This window comes from Nicotiana tomentosiformis, chromosome 2 (assembly GCF_000390325.3).
Source record: "Nicotiana tomentosiformis chromosome 2, ASM39032v3, whole genome shotgun sequence".
NCBI classification, from domain to species: domain Eukaryota; kingdom Viridiplantae; phylum Streptophyta; class Magnoliopsida; order Solanales; family Solanaceae; genus Nicotiana; species Nicotiana tomentosiformis.
In genome coordinates this window covers 80,381,474-80,402,264 of record NC_090813.1, presented here as the reverse complement: position 1 = coordinate 80,402,264, position 20,791 = coordinate 80,381,474, and the positions used below count along the sequence as shown (strand labels likewise).

Here is a 20,791-nt window from a genome sequence, read left to right as displayed (position 1 = left end):
TCCGGTTTCACCCATATACAATAAGCCTTTTCATTCGGGAAAAAAATGTATAGTTTAAAGTTGAATTGTTTTTTTATACTTTATAAAAATGTCATTCTTTTTTGGACAAACTAAAAAAGAAAGTATGGCACATAAATTGTGATAGAGAAATTAAGTAATTTGACTTTTATATTTATTAGGCTATTAATAACTTTATATTATAGATAGATGTTGAAATAACAAAGAAATTAAATATATCCAGTGCTAAGATTTAAATGCAATGTCTTACTATAGAGAGACATGGAATGAGATTTTTTTTTTTTGACATGTATTGAGATTCAGACACGTGAGTCCTTACAATTCCCGACACGCAAGTGCTTAACATTAATTGTAGTTTACAAGTGTGAGCGAAATTCATTCACTTAAACAAGTTAAAATGAGAAAAAGAAGAAGGCGAAGACGAAGTCTATAAATAGGCGTGCATGCATATATACTATGAGTTTGAACACTAAGGTGCTGTAGGAAAAAAACTACAGGTTTAATTTAATTTTAAAGGAAAAAAATGTGGAACATTGGTTTATGGTTAGTAGCAGTAATAGTTGTAGGAATCAGTGGATGGGTATACAAATGGAGGAATCCCAAATGCAAGGGTGTATTGCCACCTGGCTCCATGGGACTTCCCTTTATTGGAGAGTCCATTCAATATTTCTCTTCTCATTCCTATGAAGGAATTCCACCCTTCATTGCCGAAAGGACTGCAAGGTTAATTTAATTTGTTAACGGGTTACGTTTCCTCTCTTTTTTGTTTTCCAATTCCTTTAATTTGTTCTTCTCATCCTTAAATTATTGCTCTTGAAAATATATGAGTCATATTTCTCTTGCATGAAACGGTTAACGTTATGCAGAATAAAATTCATAGCTTAAATATTTTGTTGATACTTGTCAGGTACGGAGGATTATTTAAAACAAGTATACTTGGGCAGCCAGTGGTGATATCAACTGACCCAGAAATCAATTACTATGTCTTCCAACAAGAAAATAACCTCTTCCAATGCTGGTATACAAAGAGTGCTTCTGATCTCCTTGGAGAGCAAGGCTTGAATGTCCACGGCGGAGCTGTCCATAAATACCTTAGGAATTTAGTTCTGTCTCTTGTCGGCCAACAATGTTTAAAGGGAAATTTGATGTCTGAAATTGATTTAATTACTCGTAAGCATTTAGATAGGTGGGCTGAGCACGGCAAGGTCGAAGTCAAAGAAGCAGCTGAAATTGTGATTCTCTCACGTCCACCTATAATTACTTTATAAGTTACTAATATGTTTTTTTACTCCAGTACAGAAACATATATATGGAGTACTATATAATTCAAAATATTTACTACTATTTTTAGATGCTATTCACATTTATGGCGAAAAAGACCCTTGGTTGTGAAGAACAAGAGGCATCGGAACTAAGAGAGCATTACAAAGCTTTTTTTGGTGGTTTTCTCTCATTTCCTCTCAATGTGCCTGGAACAGCTTACCATGCCTGCTTACAGGTATCTTCTTTTCAATATATACAAAAGTAAAACGCATCTATTAATGCTTGCATGATAAGGGGATAGACTGTCTTCATCAACAAGGGCGACTCAAAGGTGATTGGTCTTAAAGCCAAACTTCGACGAGGGGCATTAAGTTTTTAGATATTAAAAAACTCATTTAATAAAATTTTATTTAAAGTTTATTATTTTAGTTTTTTGAGATGTAAAATTATTAATAATTTATTTATAATGAATTTCTTGACTAGGATTATATATGTTTCTATTTTCTAGGAATAATATTCAATTCTTTTAGGATTTCCTAATTTTCTAAAACATCTATGACTCATCAATTTCTCTTCTTCTTGGATTTCATTATCGTCTAGCTCAACTATATTAGTGATTTGTTCATCTACTATAAAAATTTTCCTAATTTTTTATTATTCGCTAAAAATTTATCAAGCGCTCCTTTTTGGGATTGTATTAAAGTTTCAATTCTTTTATTTTTTGACATTTTTAATACGCGGATTCATATTTCTTGTTGACATATTAAAATTCTAATAAATAAATAAAAAGATGACACATATACTTACAAACAAAAGATATCAAAAATAACAAATTCTAGATGCAAAGTAATAAGAAAAGTACAGAATAATTGAACCTTATTTAGCAAACAGTCATAGATAACTTGATATTACTTTTGCTGCTTCAATATTTTTGGTGCAATGCTGGGAAAGCTTGACAAAAAAAGGATTGCAATTGCCTTTTGCTATCTTACTTGACGGAATATTTTATGAGATATTGGACTTGTAAGTAAGGAAAGAGAAAATAATCAAAGTAATATGGACCTCCTGATAATTATGATAGTGTATAAAGGAGACAAGAAACATATTCACACGTAAAGTTTAGGGGTGAATCCCAAAAGTAACTATTCCTATTATCAAATTATCTCTTATTTTCTTTTTCATGAAAAATGATCTTTTTCTTTGATATACTAGTTATTTTAAAAAAAAAATTATCTTATGCAACTATTTAATATTAGAAAATTTTAGGACCCCTATAGATATGGGGCCTCAAGTAGTTGCTTGAGTTGCCTTACCATCGGGCCGCCCCTTCCATCAATATCCCTAGATCAGTCCATCAATCTCCCTAGATCAGTGCGGTCATTTTTCGGACCAAGCGTGAATGAGGACAGTGGCGGACCCAGGATTTTGTGTAAGGGGGTTAAATCTTAGAAGTTCATAACTTTAGTTGTAAAATAGTAGTTGTCAAGTGGGTTCAAATAAAATATTTATACAAAATTTACACAGCTTTAATCCTAATTTATATATATATATATATACGGTATTATTTTTTGATGAAGCGAGTTCAACTGAACCCGCTTGCAACCACGTGCGTCCGCCGCTGAATGCGGAATGCTGTGTGCGGAATGCTGTGTGCACGGACTGTCCTTTAGATCATGACATTCTATGAATTAATTTCGACATGCATGCAGGGGCGTAAAAATATTGTTAAGGTGATCAGAGATATTTTGAAGAAAAGACAGTCATCCAAGGAAAAGGCGAATCAAGATTTCTTAGATCACATGCTTAAAGAAGTAGAAAATGAGGAATCATTGCTGACTGAAGAAATTATAGTGGATTTAGTTCTGTTACTTCTATTCGCTGCTTATGAAACCACTTCTTCCTCCATTACACTACTGTTTAAATACTTGAATAGTCATCCTGAGGTGTTGACAGAGCTGACGGTTTGTGCTCTTAATTAATTACTAGCTATCTGAAACATTAATTTTTCTTATTTAATTAATCTCGAGTAGTTCTTTATTTCCCTAAACCCTATAAAAAATCGTATATTTTGTAGGAAGAGCATGAGAGCATTCTTAAAAGTCGAACAGACGAGGGCGCTCTAATTTCGTGGCTTGAATACAAATCAATGAGTTTCACAAATATGGTAAGTTTATTTTCTTGCGTGATCGTTAACTGTGTAATTAGTTAATAGTTTAGGTGTCCTCCAGATCACAGGCTCTTATTATCACCACATTACTTTTTATTTAATCTAATACACCCCCCCCCCCTCCCCGATATATTTAAAATTAGTTCAACTGTAATTGTTTTATTGTTTCTAAACTAAAAATGAGCGACTGCAGGTTATAAATGAAACAGTAAGGCTTGCCAATATCGCCCCAGGAATTTTCAGAATTACACTAAAGGATGTGCAAATCAAAGGTAAATATCTAACTTTTAGGTCTTTTTAAGAGTCTTGTTTGGAAAGTCACCATGCAATAGAATAAGTGTAATTACTGAGGTAGTAATTACATAATCTAGTAATTACGTAGCATTGTAATTACGATGACCTGTTTGTTTGTCATATTAATATAATTACAGTGTAATTACAAGTATATTGTTTGGTTGCAGAAGTGTAATTACGCAGTTAAATTAAAATTTTAAATATAAAGTTAAATATCAAAAATTAAAAGTTAAGATTTAATAAATATATGCTTTTATAAACAATATAAATTTGACATTAAGATAGATATTGTTTCTTGAAAATATATTAATTACTAATTATATATTTGTAACTAATATTGTAGAAGTACTTGATATATATTTTTTAAATTAATAATATTTTTCTTTAATTAATTATAAAAACTAAAAGTACATATTTTTTCTTGGACTGCTTGCTTGATAAAATTATTATAGTAATATTTATAAATATAATGTCATAACATTACTCAAATATTTTACGAAAAAATAATCTATCAATTTTAACTGAAAAATGAATGGTGTACAATTTGAATTAATAAGTGAATACTACTAAAGCAAATAAAATAGAAGCAATTACGATCCAAAATCTCACCCGTCGTGAGCCTATCTCAATACTAGGCAAGCCAACAATCTAAATAAACCACCATATCTTTTAAGTTTGAAAATATAATATCTAAATTTAGCAAAAGAAAAAGTCACAAATACATATATAAACACTCCCAAAATCCGGTGTCACTAAGTGCATGGCCATCTAATATGAATAAAAGTCTGAAAAATACGGTCTATAATAGTCTGAGACCAAATGCAGTAAATAAGGAGATAAGGAAGGAGAGGCAAGGTCTGCGAAATACGGCAGCTACCTCTGAATCTTCGAAAAATCAACTGTGCGAAAGAAATCAACACCCGCTATGGACGGGAATACCTGAATCTGCACACGAAGTGCAAGGTATAGTATGAGTACAACCAAGTCAGTAAGTAACAATAATAAATAAGGAACTAAAGATAGTGACGAGCTACACAGTTATAGTTCATTTTCAATAATTACAGCAAAGAATAGACATGCTTTCAAATCCAGTATTTTAGTCAAATAAATTCTATACAGTTCAAGTTCATGTATTCCGGATATAAAAATCTTTCAGAAAATTTTACAACAATGACAGATAGCAACTAAGTGCAACAACAAATGAAAAGCAAGTACAACCTCTCAAGACAACAATCAATCACTAGGCTCCGGGCCCTCAATACTTACACTCAATGGGTACCCGCGCTCACTAGGGGTGTACAGACTCCACATGGGCTCCTAAAGCCCAAGCGCTATATTCCGCACGGACAACTCACGTGCTATAGTATCAATATCTGGATCCGCACGGATAACTCACGTGTTGCACGTACAACTCACGTGCTATAGTATAATATCTAGATCCGCACGGACAACTCACGTGCTATAATATAATATCTCACAATCAGGCCCTCGGCCTCGCTCAGTCATAAATCTCTCCAGTCTCTCGGGCTCTCAACAATCATGAAATCAACCCAAACAACAATGATATGATGCATCAATAATGAACAATAGAGACTGGGATAAAATAAACCAAGTAAACTGTGATTGAGTACAAAACAACAATTTAAGCAGATAGTTCAACATGTACACGACCTCTGTGGGTCCCAACAATACGAACAAATAGCCTAAATATGATTTATAACATGACTTACAGTCAAATTTCCACAACACATATTGAGCACATAGCTAACAACAAGTTATTTAACTTTACAGTTTTCACGGGACGGACCAAGTCACAATCCCCTCGGAGCACGCTCACACAACTGTCACCTAGCACGTGCGTCACCTTCAAAGTAATCACATGATACCAAAATTCGGGGTTTCATACCCAGATTTATAACTGTTACTTACCTCAAACCGTGAAATTCTTCTTCTGCAATGTCTTTTCCTCGTGAATTGGCCTCCAAACGCCTCGAATCTAGCCATAAATAATTCGATTCAGTCAATAAAATTTATTGAAATTAATTCCATAAGAAATTATTAATTTTCCATAAAAATCTAAAATTTTGCTCAAATATCGCCCGTGGGGCCCACGTATCGGAACCAGACAAAATTTACAAAATCCGAACACCCATTCCAATACGAGTTCAACCATACTAATTTTATCAAATTCCGATAACAACTCGACCTCCAAATCTTAAATTTTTATTTTTGAAAGATTTTGCAAAATTCTTGATTTCTACCAATTAAATCCGAAATAAATGATGAATATAACCATATAATCATGAAGTATAACCACTTTCGGATATAGAACACTTACCTCAATCCGTATGGTGAAAATCTCCTCCAATATCGCTTCAACCTGAGCTCAATAGCTCCAAATATGTTAAAAAAGGGTTGAAACCTCGAAATATAGCTACTGCCCAGGTATTTACTCTTCGCGATCGCGAAGCACAAAATTTTTCAGCCCCAAAATTGCTCTTCGCGATCGCGGAAAACCAATCGCGATCGCGAAGAACAAACTCCCCAATTCTTCCAAACAACCTCTAGTATAATGATCATAACATTTTGTGCAAAACTCCAAATTGCAAATGGTTTAACTTTGTGAAAACTAGATACCAAGAGCTATAACTTTCACTTGTTTCTCATATACCATAACGTTTTGTACACAACTCCAAATGACAAATGGTTTACCTTTATAAAAACTAGACATCAATAGCTACAATTTTTATTTTTGGATAATCTTTAAATTCCTTATAGATTGCGAGATATAAGCTTCCAAAATCGGGTCAGTGCAGCAAAGATTTTGTTCTACACGATCGCGAAAGAGCTTCCGGGATTGCGATTCACAAGGCCCCAAACTGCTGTTTTCTCTTCGTGAACGCAACCAAATGTTCGCGATCGCGATGCATACCTCTGTAGGCAGAAACCAGCAGTTCAAAATGGCCTCGAAATCGTTTGAAACCACCCTGAAACTCACCCGAGCCCTTCGGGACCTCAACCAAATATACCAACAAGTCCTAAAATATCATACAAACTTAGTCGAAGCCTCGAATCACATTAAACAACGCTAAAACTACGAATCACACTTCAATTCAAGCCTAATGAACTTTGAACTTTCAAATTATATATCTTGTGCCGAAATACATCAAATCAATCCGGAATGACTTCAAATTTTGCACACAAGTCATAAATGACATAACGAAACTATTCTAATTTCCAGAATCGGATTCCGACCTCGATATCAAAAAGTCAACCCTTCAGTCAAACTTTCTAAAATTCAACTTTCAGCATTTCAAGTCTAATTCCACTACGGACCTCCAAATAACTTTTCGAACACGCTCCTAAGTCCAAAATCACCATACGGAGCTATTGAAATCATCATATATAAATTTCGAGGTCGTTTACACATTACTCAATATCCAGTCAACTATTTCAACTTAAGCTTCCAGCATAAAAATTTATTCTTCCAAGCTAACTCCGAAATACCTTAAAATCGACAGTTCACACAAGTCATAATACCTCGTAGGAAGTTATTCAAGACTTCAAATAGTTGAAAGGAGCGTAAATACTCAAAACGACCAGTCGGATCGTTACAATCTCCCCCACTTAAACATACGTTCATCCTTGAACGTGTTCTTAACCTTCAAATCTCTATTCCACCTTACCACGCACATACCCGGGGGTGATCTCACGTCACCCTATTCTATATAGGCCTTACCACACAACCTAACTCAAAATCATTAATTTAACCTTAGCCCAAAAATCGTGGAGCCAAATTTCTAACATCTAGAATTCTTTTCAAGACCCGAATCTCACATCTATACACTGTATAAGTCTGAACAAGCTATATCCAACCATAACCATAGTCCCAGATATCATCACATAACATACTACACAACTCGCATACTCGTAATACCATTTCTGATCACAATAACTTCTCAAAACCAACCAAGTACTAGTATAAAACCTCATATCAAGCCAAACCTTGTTCCAAAAACCTTCGTACACTACTGATAATAAAAGAAACATGCAGAAATCTCATGACCCCTTATCAGAGCAACAAGTCATGGAGCTCTCTCGCCCCAACCAGAACCATAATCACTTTCTAAGACGACTTTCAATATTATCCTCCCAAATATACCGTAATCAAACCTGATAATACCCATTTTAGGTCCAATGACCTTATATTATTAAACACAACTATCCCATAGACACGCCACATCAATATAACTCAAGCCACAATTGCCCAATCTGTGTACCCAAATATGGGAGATGTCTCAAGGAAGAGAACCGTATTGCAAGTTCAACAAGCACCACTACAACCGCAATGTTACAACCAACTCCTCAAATTTCGTGAAGAGGATAACCATAGGCGCATATGCACAATTGTAGAGGAAGAAAATTAATGAATCAGATAAATTATCATAGAAATAAAATTCTCACACACGGCACAGACAACTCACGTGCTAATAATATGAATCGCCCGGCATGGTCACAGGCCTCCAGTCTCATCATATCATACATGAGCAATTAAACAAGTACACTTGTATATAATAATGAAATAATATTCCCATGCTCCTAGATTTGTATAAATAGTACGCCATAGTGTAAGCATGTGCAAAGTCTGCTATCACACTTCAAATTGGCAATTTTTTTAACGCAGAAATAGTAACTACCCCGTTTATTTAGGGAATCATCTTCTTTGTAACCTTAAGTATAGCCCAGATAGTTCTCAACAAAGGTACGAATACGGGAAACGTTATAACTTTACGCTTAACAGTCAACTTTAGGCATATAATAACTTAAGCATTCTGCCAAGTATGAATACTTGCTCTAATGCCCACACATGGGCTCAAACCTCATATATATGCACACTCATAGCGTATAGCTATCACAAATAATTAACGCAACTAGTGCCTCCACCAAGTTTTAAATAAAATAGTCACCTTAAATAGGTCGCAACCCCGAAACAATATACTTCTGAGAACTTTAGTCTCCAAATTCATCGAACACATGAATCACCGTAACTGATCCCAGCTCCAGCACTCGAATGACTAACACATTTTTCATGCACGATCATCCCATGAGGAATACTTTCATAATTCTTCCACGCCACATAACATTAATTTGAATATCAACTGTCAAGGTGAGTATTGCAATACCGATGAACATCCGTAAGTCAAAACACAATACGCCTTCTGAAATGCACATCCTTCTCAGCAATTACCGAGCAGTTATAACATTCATCGAAATATTTGAAACTGACCATGCTGTCCTACATTCGTTACCTTCTCTTCAAGACTGCATTGTCACCTTGTACATATAAATCCTAATCCCGCACAACATACCACATTTATTATGCCATCATGTGACAAGCACAAGAATTCCATTATCAACTCTAAGTCACCAGCAAATTACATACCCGGTTAGTTAGAAATCTCTCTCTTTTTTATTTATAGGAGGAAATCACAATACACAACATGTTCCCCATACCGGTAGAAAATATCCAGTTCAAACCATGGTAGAAACCATCATGAACATTTTGAAATCCATTTGCACATAACCAAGCTATCAGAACTGAATTTCTCTAACTCGACCAAGCCACACAGGTTGCCAAATCCGAGAGTATTGCCACAAAACACTCGTAAAGCCTCACCTCATCATAAGAACTAAAAGAACCGAGCATACCAGTACCATATTGATCCAACATGTTACCCATTTGTCGTATTTTCTCCGAGTTTCTTATGGATTATCCTCAAGTTGTCATTTCTCCTTGTCAGAACACCATTACTTTACCCAAAGCTCACTAGAAGACATCCTAACACAAAACTACACCGCCCTAAGGCCCATAAGCCACTGTATTCTTCTTAAGCAACTCCATAAATACCACAACTATAACACTCACTCTGAAAATACCTTATGCGAATTTAAAATTGCTCTTCTTTCCTTTCTTATACTGAAATGTACAATCCATAGTGAAACAGAATTACCGCACGTCCCGACACTATTTACTATAAGTAACTGATTCTAGTGACATACAAATTCAAAAACATTTTAATTTTCACATATACATTTTGAATCCATTAGAACCCTCTCGAGAGTCATCCACTCTACTCAAATCTAATTTACTCCACCCCAAACGGGCCGACAGACATGTGCTCCTTTAGCACAATCAACACTCAAAGAAGTAGCCCTACCTTAACACTACCAATCGAATTCATACTTCGTGCGCACTACATCCTTCAAAATAACAACTTAATCATTCCATAATTTTCATATTTTCATAAAGTTCAATGTAACCCGTATCCAGGAATTTACTTACCCGAGTCATCCTCGATCTCCACCTCTATATGTCATAACTAACCCACCAGTATACCTCAAACCAAAACTAAAATTTAACATATATCCATGAAATTGAATTGTCAATAGCAGACTCCCCTACTTGGATCAAAGCCATAGAACAAAATACTCGATAACTCATAATACCCGTACTTCATTACTGCCATAATACTACAATTAGTTCAACGAAAATTCTTCTTAAGCTTATGCAACATCCACCATAAAATACCTCAATCATCTGCTAAGTTAGCATTTATTCTCGCGACAATCAAGTCAAATTTTCTCAACCCAATTCAAATTCAAATCTCAACACGTACGCCCAGTTGGTAGAAAAAAAACTCTCTATTCACATCATAAGGAACACACCTACATAGATTACTGCGCAAGAGATAACCCACCTGATTAGTCTCATATTGGCATCTTGTTATACCCTTTCGCAGCCACAATTACTATGAAATCACTTAATCTTTCTGAGTCCAAACTCATTAACTAGACACGATAATTTAATTTTCCCCAAATTTAAACAACGTGAAAGATCTTTCAAAATATTCACACTCGAGATTGTACGTCATATCAAAATGAAAATAAAGCACCCAATGGCCTTCCTTTACATTTCAAAGAAACACTTCTCGTCACATTCGAATTGTCTTAACACATCCAGCAGTTACATCATACTCATCACAAAGCCATTCCACCGCTCATCGAGCCATAAATTCCACTCGTAGGGACATTACCGGACATATGAGTCCAAATAGACATGTTACAACTGAATCTACCGAGCCTAAGTTGCGGTCTAAACCTGGCCTCAAGTCCTCCAACTAGCCCATCATAGTTATAGTCCTCAACTGAAGATAGTGACGAGCTACACAGTTATAGTTCATTTTCAGTAATTTCAGCAAAGAATATACATACTTTCAAATCCAGCATTTTAAGTCAAATCAATTCTATACAGTTCAAGTTAATGTATTTCGGATATAAAATTTTTTAGAAAATTATACAACAATGACAGATAGGAACTAACTGCAATAACAAATGAAAAATAAGTACACCCTCTCAAGACAACAACCACTCACTGGGCTTCTATCCCTCAGCACTCACACTCAAGGGGTACCCGTGCTCACTAGGGGTGTACATACTCCGAAAGAGATCTTATAACCCAAGCGCTATAATCCGTACGGACAACTCACGTGCTATAGTATCAATATCTGGATCCGCACGAACAACTCACGTGTTGCATAGACAACTCACGTGCTATAGTATAATATCTGGACCCGCACGGATAACTCACGTACTGGACGGATAACTCACGTGTTGCACGGACAACTCACGTGCTATAATATAATATCTAACAATCAGGCCCTCGGCCTCGCTCAGTCATAAATCTCTCCAGTCTCTCGAGCTCTCAACAATCATAAAATCATCCCAAACAACAATGATATGATGCATCAATAATGAACAATAGAGACTAGATAAAATAAATCAAGTAAACTGTGATTGAGTACAAAACAATAATTTAAGCAGATAGTTCAACATGTACACGACCTCTATGGGTCCCAACAGTACAAACATATAGCCTAAACATGATTTCTAACATGACTTACAGTCAAATTTCCACAACACATAATGAGCACATAGCTAACAACAAGTTATTCAACTTTACAGTTTCCACGGGATGGACCAAGTCACAATCCCCTCGGAGCACGCTCACACGCCTGTCACCTAGCACGTGTGTCACCTTCAAAGTAATCACATGATACCAAAATCCGGGGTTTCATACCCTAAGGGCCACATTTATAACTGTTACTTACCTCAAACCGTGAGATTCTTATTCTGCAATGTCTTTTCCTCGTGAGTTGGCCTCCAAACGCCTCGAATCTAGCCATAAATAATTTGATTTAGTCAATAAAATTTATTGGAATTAATTCCATAAGAAAATGCTAATTTTCCATAAAAATCTGAAATTGAGCTCAATAATTGCCCGCGGGACCCACGTCTCGGAACCGGACAAAAATTTTAAAATCCGAACACCCATTCCGATACGAGTTCAACCATACCAATTTTATCAAATTCTAATAAAAACTCGACCTCCAAATCTTTAATTTTTATTTTTGGAAGATTTTGCAAAAATCTTGATTTCTTCCAATTATATACGAAATAAATAATGAATATAACCATATAATTATGAAGTATAATAACTTTCGGATATGGAACACTTAACCCAATCCGTATGGTGAAAATCGCCTCCAATATCGCTTCTATCCGAGCTCAATAGCTCCAAATATGTTAAAAATGGCTAAAACCTCGAAATATAGCTACTGCCCAGGTATTTACTCTTCGAAATCGCGAAGCATAAAATTTTCAGCCCCAAAATTACTCTTCGCAATCTCGGAAAACCAATCGCGATCGCGAAGAACAAACTCCCCAACTCTTCCAGAAAACTTCTAGTATAATGGTCATAACATTTTGTACAAAACTCCAAATTGCAAATGGTTTAACTTTCTGAAAACTAGATACCAAGGGCTATAACTTTTATATGTTTCTCATCTACCAATTCCTTATATATTTCTATATATAAGCTTCCAAAGTCAGCGATGTGCAACAAAGATTTTCAAACTCTTTCCAGATATCCTATAGTGTATCTACCATAACGTTTTGTACACAACTCCAAATGACAAACGGTTTACCTTTATGAAAACTAGACATCAATAGGTACAATTTTTATTTTTGGATAATCTTCAAATTTCTTATAAATTGCGAGATATAAGCTTCCAAAATCGGATCAGTACAACAGAGATTTTTGTTCTATGCGATCGCGAAAGAGCTTCCGCGATCGCGATTCACAAGGCCCCAAACTGCTGTTTTCTCTTCGCGAACGCAACCAAATTTTCGAGATCGCGATGCACACCTCTGTAGGCAGAAACAAGCAGTTAAATATGGCCTTGAAATCGTCTGAAACCATCCCAAAACTCACCCGAGCCCCTCGGGACCTCAACCAAATATACCAACAAGTCCTAAAACATCATACGAACTTAGTTGAAGTCTCAAATCACATCAAATAACGCTAAAACTACGAATCACACCTCAATTCAAGCCTAATGAACTTTGAACTTTCAAATTATATATCTTGTGCCGAAATACATCAAATCAATCCGGAATGACTTCAAATTTTGCACACAAATCATAAATGACATAACGAAGCTATTCCAATTTTCAGAATTGGATTCCAACCTCGATATCAAAAAGTCCCCCCCCCCCCCCGGGTCAAACTTTCCAAAATTCAACTTTCGGCATTTCAAGCCTTCTTCCATTTTGGACCTCCAAATAATTTTCCGGACACGCTCCTAAGTCCAAAATCACCTTACGGAGCTATTGGAATCATCAGAATTAAATTTCGAGGTCGTTTACACATAAGTCAATATCCGGTCAACTATTTCAACTTAAGCTTCCAACATGAAAATTCATTCTTCCAAGCTAACTCCGAAATACCTTAAAACCGACAATTCACACAAGTCATAATACCTCGTAGGAAGTTACTCAAGAGTTCAAATAGTTAAAAGGAGCGTAAATGCTCAAAACGACTGGTCGGGTCGTTACATTAATATAGTTTTGTTTGCATATAACATCATCCAATAACAAAGTTCAACTCTAATGACATCACTCATTATTAGTCAAGTTTGTTGTTGACTTATTCTTTCTAAGATTACGAGGTATAATTTTTTAGAAAAATTAGAATAATAACATAGCTAAGTGTAACGAAAAAATAACAAAAAATAATTAAGAAAATATAAAATATGAGAAATGTTTTAAAAACACGTGAAGTAAATATTAGGAAATGAGAAATAAGGAATAAAAAATAAATAATGTAAGAAAAAGAATTTTAATAGTTTAAAAAAATTAAAAGTAAAAAAAGAATAAAATAAAAATAAATTATGGTCTCGCAATATGAGACTCTTAGCTTGCCAAATAGTGCAGCTTAAGAAATACTCCTAGAGTAATAAAGATATTCTTTATTTGGTTTAACATGAGTTGAAAAATTCAAGATATTAAAGAAACACTAGTAGAAGTACTAGAAGATGCGAGACAAGCTCAAAATATATTATCTTGTCTGCTAGCTATTATTACAATATATATTGTCCATTTATTTAGTTTTTGTTTTTTTCATAGAAGTACTAAAATAATAATAATCACAGGATATACAATTCCTGCCGGATGGACATTCGTAGTATGTCCCTCATCGGTTCATCTGGATCCAAACAAGTACGAGGATCCCCTTACTTTTAATCCTTGGCGATGGAAGGTCAGTTAAGCATTTAGGTTTCTACTTTCATATATTCATAATATAAACGTCCTTTTCTCAACTATATTGGGATTAAAAAGGGTGAAGAGCTACATAAGGGATCCAAAAAATTCATGGCGTTTGGTGGAGGAGTGAGATTGTGTGCTGGAGCTGATCTCTCAAAGATGCAAACGGCCATTTTCCTCCATTACTTGTTGACAAACTATAGGTATGAATTCGATCTCAAGCCCTATTTCAAGGAAAACATATTATAATAACATACTTTTAAAAATAATTAATTACCATGAAAATTTTGGTCACGACGTAAAAAATTTAAGATATAATTTTCTTTAAAATTTCAGGTGGAAAGTGACAAATGAAGGGAATGTTACACGACAACCCGGTTTGATCTTCAAGAAAGGATTACACATTGAAATATCCAAGAATCAAGGAGAGAAAAATACTGGTAATTACTGTTTAAGATAGATGTTCTATATGAATGTTCATTAAAACTTCACGCTGATAATTATGATGATATGTAATAAATCGTTCTAATAGGAACAATACTATGATATGTAATGAAGTAGAAGGGTTAGCTCTCAGCCTTCCACATCAATAGCGTAGCTTCCTCTTCCCCACTATCCCTCTCCCGATGTAATAAAAAAAATATCTATTGTTCCTAAGCTAGCTAATGTAAACAGCCTTTCAGCTCTCCCTGATTTTCATTCAGCAATATATTATTCGCGAGATACCTCATTGACAAAGAAACGTCGTCATTTTGATATTTCTAAGTGTCACGACCCAAAATCTATAAGTCGTGATGACACCTAACTCGACCCGCAAGTTAAGCCAATTAACAACCAATACAATCCAAATGAAATTTATAGGAAATCAGTGAAAAATTATCTGAACATTTATATATATAACCAATGAGTGATAGTACGAATCATGAGCTTCTAAGAATTTGAAATTTACAAAACTCGCACAAATAAATACACGATCTATTTGGAAGTTACATAAACAGATTAGCAAAATCTAAAGCTACCAATGGCAAGTGACAACTATATCTGGCAAGTAAGTATGTTGTCTAACCTCGTCAAAGTAGTGACGGAAATTTTTAGTTTAAAAGATGCTTACTATTATAACATGTACAATAGACTAATAGTATAGACCGTTTAAGAACATAACAGATAAGGGTACCATAAACAACTATATATGCAAGGCAGTAAATGATTACTAGGAGAAATCACAGTAGTAAATTCATAATCTTTCCTAGTGTGAGAAGTATATCCAAGATATCAAATCAAATGACACGGTAACACCCTTCTTCCTTTTTTCTCTTCATCACTATATATATATATATATATATATATATATATATATATGTGTGTGTGTGTGTGTCAAATCAATTAGCATGGCAACACCATTCGTACGTTTATCTTATCCTTGCCAAATGTACATATAGCAATACCAACTAGGTAGAATAATTTCTAACAATAATGTCCACCAATTAGAGAGCAGCCAATAAGTAACAATTAAGAAATCATAAGCATATACAAAATAGAAATAGACGAGATAGAGGGCCCAAAAGTAATGACAACCAGTATTGCAGAAGAACATAAATTTCACTAACTAACATGGTAGAAGGTTTAGATGTAAATATAACTAACAAGAAGGAAAAGCATGATTTTTATAAGCTAATAAGTAGAGACATGAATGACTAACATGGTAGAAGGCTTGTACTAAAGTGTAACAAAATAGATACGACATGGATATAGATATAACAACAGGAAGTAGGCATGGTATTTGCAAGTTAAGTAAGTAGAAGGCATGGGCAACACAACAACAATTGAGATAGAGAACAAAGACAGAACAATAACGACAAGTCACATAAGAACCATAAGTACGACAATAACAGCTCAAGGTAAAGACATGAACGTATATATACAAGGAAAAGATATCACCACATAATGCATATCTCTCGTCCTCACCTGGACGAAAACATCCTTTGTGCCATGAACTCGTGATAACAAAAACCATGATAATATAAATGCAATGGCACGGCATCACCCTTCATGCTTTTATTCTCAAATGAAATGGCACGACATCACCTTTCGTGCTTTACACTCACATGGCATGGCACGGCATCACCCTTCGTGCTTTACACTTTTTCCTCTCATGATAAATATATGAAATGGCAGGCATCACCCTTCGTGCTTTACACTCTCCCTCACATGATAGTATATTTATAATGGAATAGTATTACCCTTCCTACTTTACACTCTTCCTCACCAAGCATATATATATATCAATGACAAGCGAAGTAGGAAGCACAAATAACATCAAGGAAAGTTGTTAAACAAATATTTCAAGTGAACCTCAATCACCATTTTCAAGCCAATAATAGTTCAATAAACCCTCATAAACCTTATTGTGCAAGTATTTCAACAAATTTCAAAATGACTTACAATTCAAGTATATAATCTAATATCCCAAGAATAACGGTCATAGCAATGTATTTGTGATTAAGCATAATGATGACCGAATTAGACATCTGTTTCCCCACATTCCATCAAATTTTAATCAAGTTATAATAAACTAAATCTTAGTTTCTAACATTTAATTTCATATTTTAGTGATATGGAAGTCAAGTAAGACATGAAGCAAGAAGGTCACGTAGTTCTACAAGACTCAATTTATAGCATAATCTACTCCCGAGCATGATTAACCCTGGCACATGCATATATGCTCGTCACCTCATATATGTATCACCTCCGCATGTAGCAACTAATGTCAAATACTAGAAAGAATTCCCCCAACAAAGTTAGGCAAGACACTTTCCTCAATTCGGCTAACTCAATACTTAATTTAGCTTTTTCCTTTACAAATTCACCTCCACTCGGCTCAATCTAGCCAAAGACGACTTAAACACATCACACAATGCAAGAGAAAACAATTTTAATTAATAAAGCTGTGATTTTTATACAATTTCTAAAATGTCAACCCCGGGCTCGCCCGGTCCAAACTCGAGTTCAAGGGTAGGTCTTGACCATCCATAGCCCCACGAGTCCATATACGTGTTTTGTTTCCAAATTCGAGTCCTATTTGACTCTCAAATCCCAAATTTTTATTTTTTAAAAACTTAGACAAAATCCCCAAAAATATTTCTTAGATTATCATGAATTTGATGTTAAATCTAATTTATAATCATGAAATATAATTGAAAATTGATTAGAGGTACTTACCCAATGGTTTGGTATGAAAATTCCTCCACAAAATTGCCTCCCATCGAAGCTAGGGTTCAAAATATAACAAAATCAAGCTAAGTCTCCAAATTACCCAGCTATACGGAGGCTGTAGATGTCGCACAAAAGCGAACAATTCATCGCAAAAGCGAACCAGGAGACTTCTTGTTAAGGTCGCAATTGCGACCCAATTCTTTGCAAATGCGAAGACAGTTGCCTCTCAAAATTAATAGGAATGCTCGCAAAAGCGAACAACCACTATTCGCAAATGCGAGGGATATCTTCAGAAATGCAAATTTCTCCCTAGCATCCCAGTTTCGCAAATGCGAGGGCCACCTTGAAATTGCGATAGTCGTATTTGCGACAAAAATATCGCAAATGCAATGACACCTGTACCGAGCATTTAAAAATCATAAAAAAACATTCCGAAAATCACCAAAGCCTCTGAGGCTCCAAACCAACCACCCACACCAGTCCAAAAACACAACTTGAACTTGCTCGCGCGATCAAAATATCAAAATAACCTCTAAAAGCATGAATCGGATGCCAAAACGCATGGAGATCAAAATAAACTTCAGTAACATCTAGAATTGCAACCAAACGTCCAAACTATATTAAATCAACTACAAATGATACCAAATTTTGCAGGCAAGCTCCATATGATGAAACGTACCTACTCGAGTCTTCAAATCACGCATAACAACCTCGAAATGATGAATTTTACCTCAAGTCAAAATCAATGAACGTTGAACTTCCAAAACTCGCACCGAAACATATCTAATCAACCCGGAATGAACTCAAAATTTGCACACAAATCCAAAATGACATATAGAATCTATTCCAATTCCCGAAACTATAATCCAAATCCGATATCCTCTAAGTGAACTTCCGGTCAAAATTATGAACTTTCCAAACTTTCAAATTTTAAACTTTCGCCAATTAGTGTCGAATCCTTCTAGAAATATCCAAATGTAAATCCTGGCATACGCCGAAGTCCAAAATCACCATCAGACCTAACATAACCATCAAAACTCCAATTCGAGATCAAATGCTAAAAAGTCAAATTTGGTCAACTCTTCCAACTTAAAGCTTCAATCTTGAAGTCCATTTGTAACGACCCGATTGATCGTTTTGAGCATTTTCACTTTGTTCGGTAGTTTGAGGGCATGATTATATCCGCACGATGTATTATAACTTGCATGAATCAACAGTTTTAGTTTTCAAATTATTCAGAATCAATTTGGAAGAATGAACTTCAAGATTTAAGCTCTAAGTTGGAAGAGTTGACCAAGTTTGACTTTGTAGCGTTTGACCTCGTAATGGAGTTTCGCTGATTCTGTTAGCTTCATTGGGTGATTATTGGCTTAGCGCATTTGAATTGTGATTTGGAGGTCCGTAGTTGAATTAGGCTTGAAATGATAAAAGTTAAATTTTTGGGAAGTTTGACCGGGAGTGGAATTTTTGATATCGGGGTTGGATTCCTTTTTCGAATGTTGGAGTGGGTTAATAATATCAAATGTTAGTTGTGTGTAAATTTGAGGTCAATCTGACGTGATTTGATAAGTTTCAACATCAGTTGTAGAAGTTTGAAGTTTCAAAGTTCATTATTTTTGACTTGAGGTGAGATTCATCATTTGGAGGTTGTGATGCATGATTTGAAGACTTAAGTAGGTTCGTTTCGTCATATGGAACTTTCTTGCAAAATTTGGCGCCATTTGGAGTTGATTTGATATGGTTCGGACTCTTGGTTGCGATTCTAGAAGTTCTTGAAGTTTTTTTTATCTTCATGCGTTTTGGCATCCGATTCATGCTTTTAGAGATTATTTCAATATTTTGATCGCGAGAGTGAGTTCGTATCATATTTTTTGACTTGTGTTCATATTTGGTTTGGAGCCCCGAGGGCTCGGGTGAGTTTCGTTTAGGCTTCAGAGTGGTTCTGGACTTAGAAGAAATAGTTGGTGCAACTGTTTCTGGTGCAGGCCATAGATCTCGCAATTGTGAGGTATGAGTTCGCATTTGCAAAACATTGCCAAGATTGCCGGGTTCGCATTTTCGATGTTCACCCGGGGAGAGATTCTTCGCATTTGCGATCATTTTGGTCGCATTTACGGAGGGTCCATTGTTTGCAATTGCAAACTATTCATCGCAATTGTGATGACAACAAAAATGGGAAGACTACGCAATTGCGAGTGGTTTTTCACATTTGCGAACCCTAGGTCGCAAATGCAACATATGCGACTGGACAAATAGCTGAAGAACGGGATTTTAGTTCATGTTTTCAAATTTTCAAACCTAGAGAACCCTAAAAGCGATTTTCTCAAGCAATTTCATTTCATAAGATTTCAACCAAAAATCTAGGATTTTCATGGTAGAAATTGGAAATTTGGGTAGAATTAGAGATTTTTATAAAATTAGAATTTAGACCTCAAATTGAGGTTGGATTTCATAACAAATTACATAACCTAGCTCGGGGATGAATGGGTAATCGAGTTTTGGTTGGTTCGGAGGCTTGTTTGAAAGGCAAAGCCATGGTTGAGCTTTGAGTCAATTTTGGAGCGAGGTAAGTGTCTTGCCTATCTTTGTTGAAAGAATTTTTCCTACTATTTGACATTATTTTCTACATGCGGGGGTGATACATATATGAGGTAACATACATATATGCATGTGCTAGGGTTAATCACGCTCGGGGATAAATTATACTATGAATTGTGCCTTGCAGAATGCGACCTTCTTGCTTCATGTCTTACTTGACTCGTAGATACTAAGAATATAGAATTAAATATTAGAAATCAGAAATTTAGTTTATTATAACGTGATTAAAATCTGACGGAATTCTGAGAAACATTGCTATGTCCAATTCGGTCATCACTATGTTAAATCATTAATACATTGCTACGGCCGATATTCTTGAGATACTAGATTTTATGCCCGTGTTGTAGACCATTTTTTAGATTTGTTAAAATACTTGACTATAAAGGGCCTTGAGGGTTTATTGAACTATTGTTGGCTTGAAAGTTGTGATTGGGGTTTCATTTGGATTATTTGTTTAAACACTCTCCTTGACATTATTTATGCTTCCTGCCTTGTTATTGATATATATATATATATGCTTGGTGAGCAAGAGTGTAAAGCACGAAGGGTGATGCCGTGCCATTTCATTTGAGTGTA

General features: G+C 35.2%; 1 protein-coding gene across 1 annotated transcript; it reads left to right on the top strand.

Annotated features, from left to right (window-relative positions):
* The first annotated feature begins 473 nt into the window (after positions 1-473).
* LOC104108669 (cytochrome P450 87A3-like) lies at positions 474-15,090 on the top strand. The gene is made up of 9 exons (XM_009617760.4): positions 474-741; positions 926-1,250; positions 1,370-1,516; positions 2,991-3,242; positions 3,356-3,445; positions 3,642-3,720; positions 14,293-14,399; positions 14,480-14,607; positions 14,741-15,090. Exons 1-9 carry the CDS (start codon positions 542-544, stop codon positions 14,862-14,864), a joined length of 1,452 nt encoding a protein of 483 aa, XP_009616055.1. The 5' UTR covers positions 474-541; the 3' UTR covers positions 14,865-15,090.
* The last annotated feature ends 5,701 nt before the right edge of the window (positions 15,091-20,791 follow it).

What these genes read in the sequence shown, in the direction of transcription:
- LOC104108669 (XM_009617760.4), top strand. Translation starts at nt 542, where the DNA reads ATGTGGAACATTGGTTTATGGTTAGTAGCAGTAATAGTTGTAGGAATC. An exon ending in AGGTGTTGACAGAGCTGACG is followed by an intron (nt 3,243 to 3,355) that starts GTTTGTGCTCTT and finishes TATATTTTGTAG; the next exon opens with GAAGAGCATGAGAGCATTCT. An exon ending in TACTTGTTGACAAACTATAG is followed by an intron (nt 14,608 to 14,740) that starts GTATGAATTCGA and finishes TTAAAATTTCAG; the next exon opens with GTGGAAAGTGACAAATGAAG.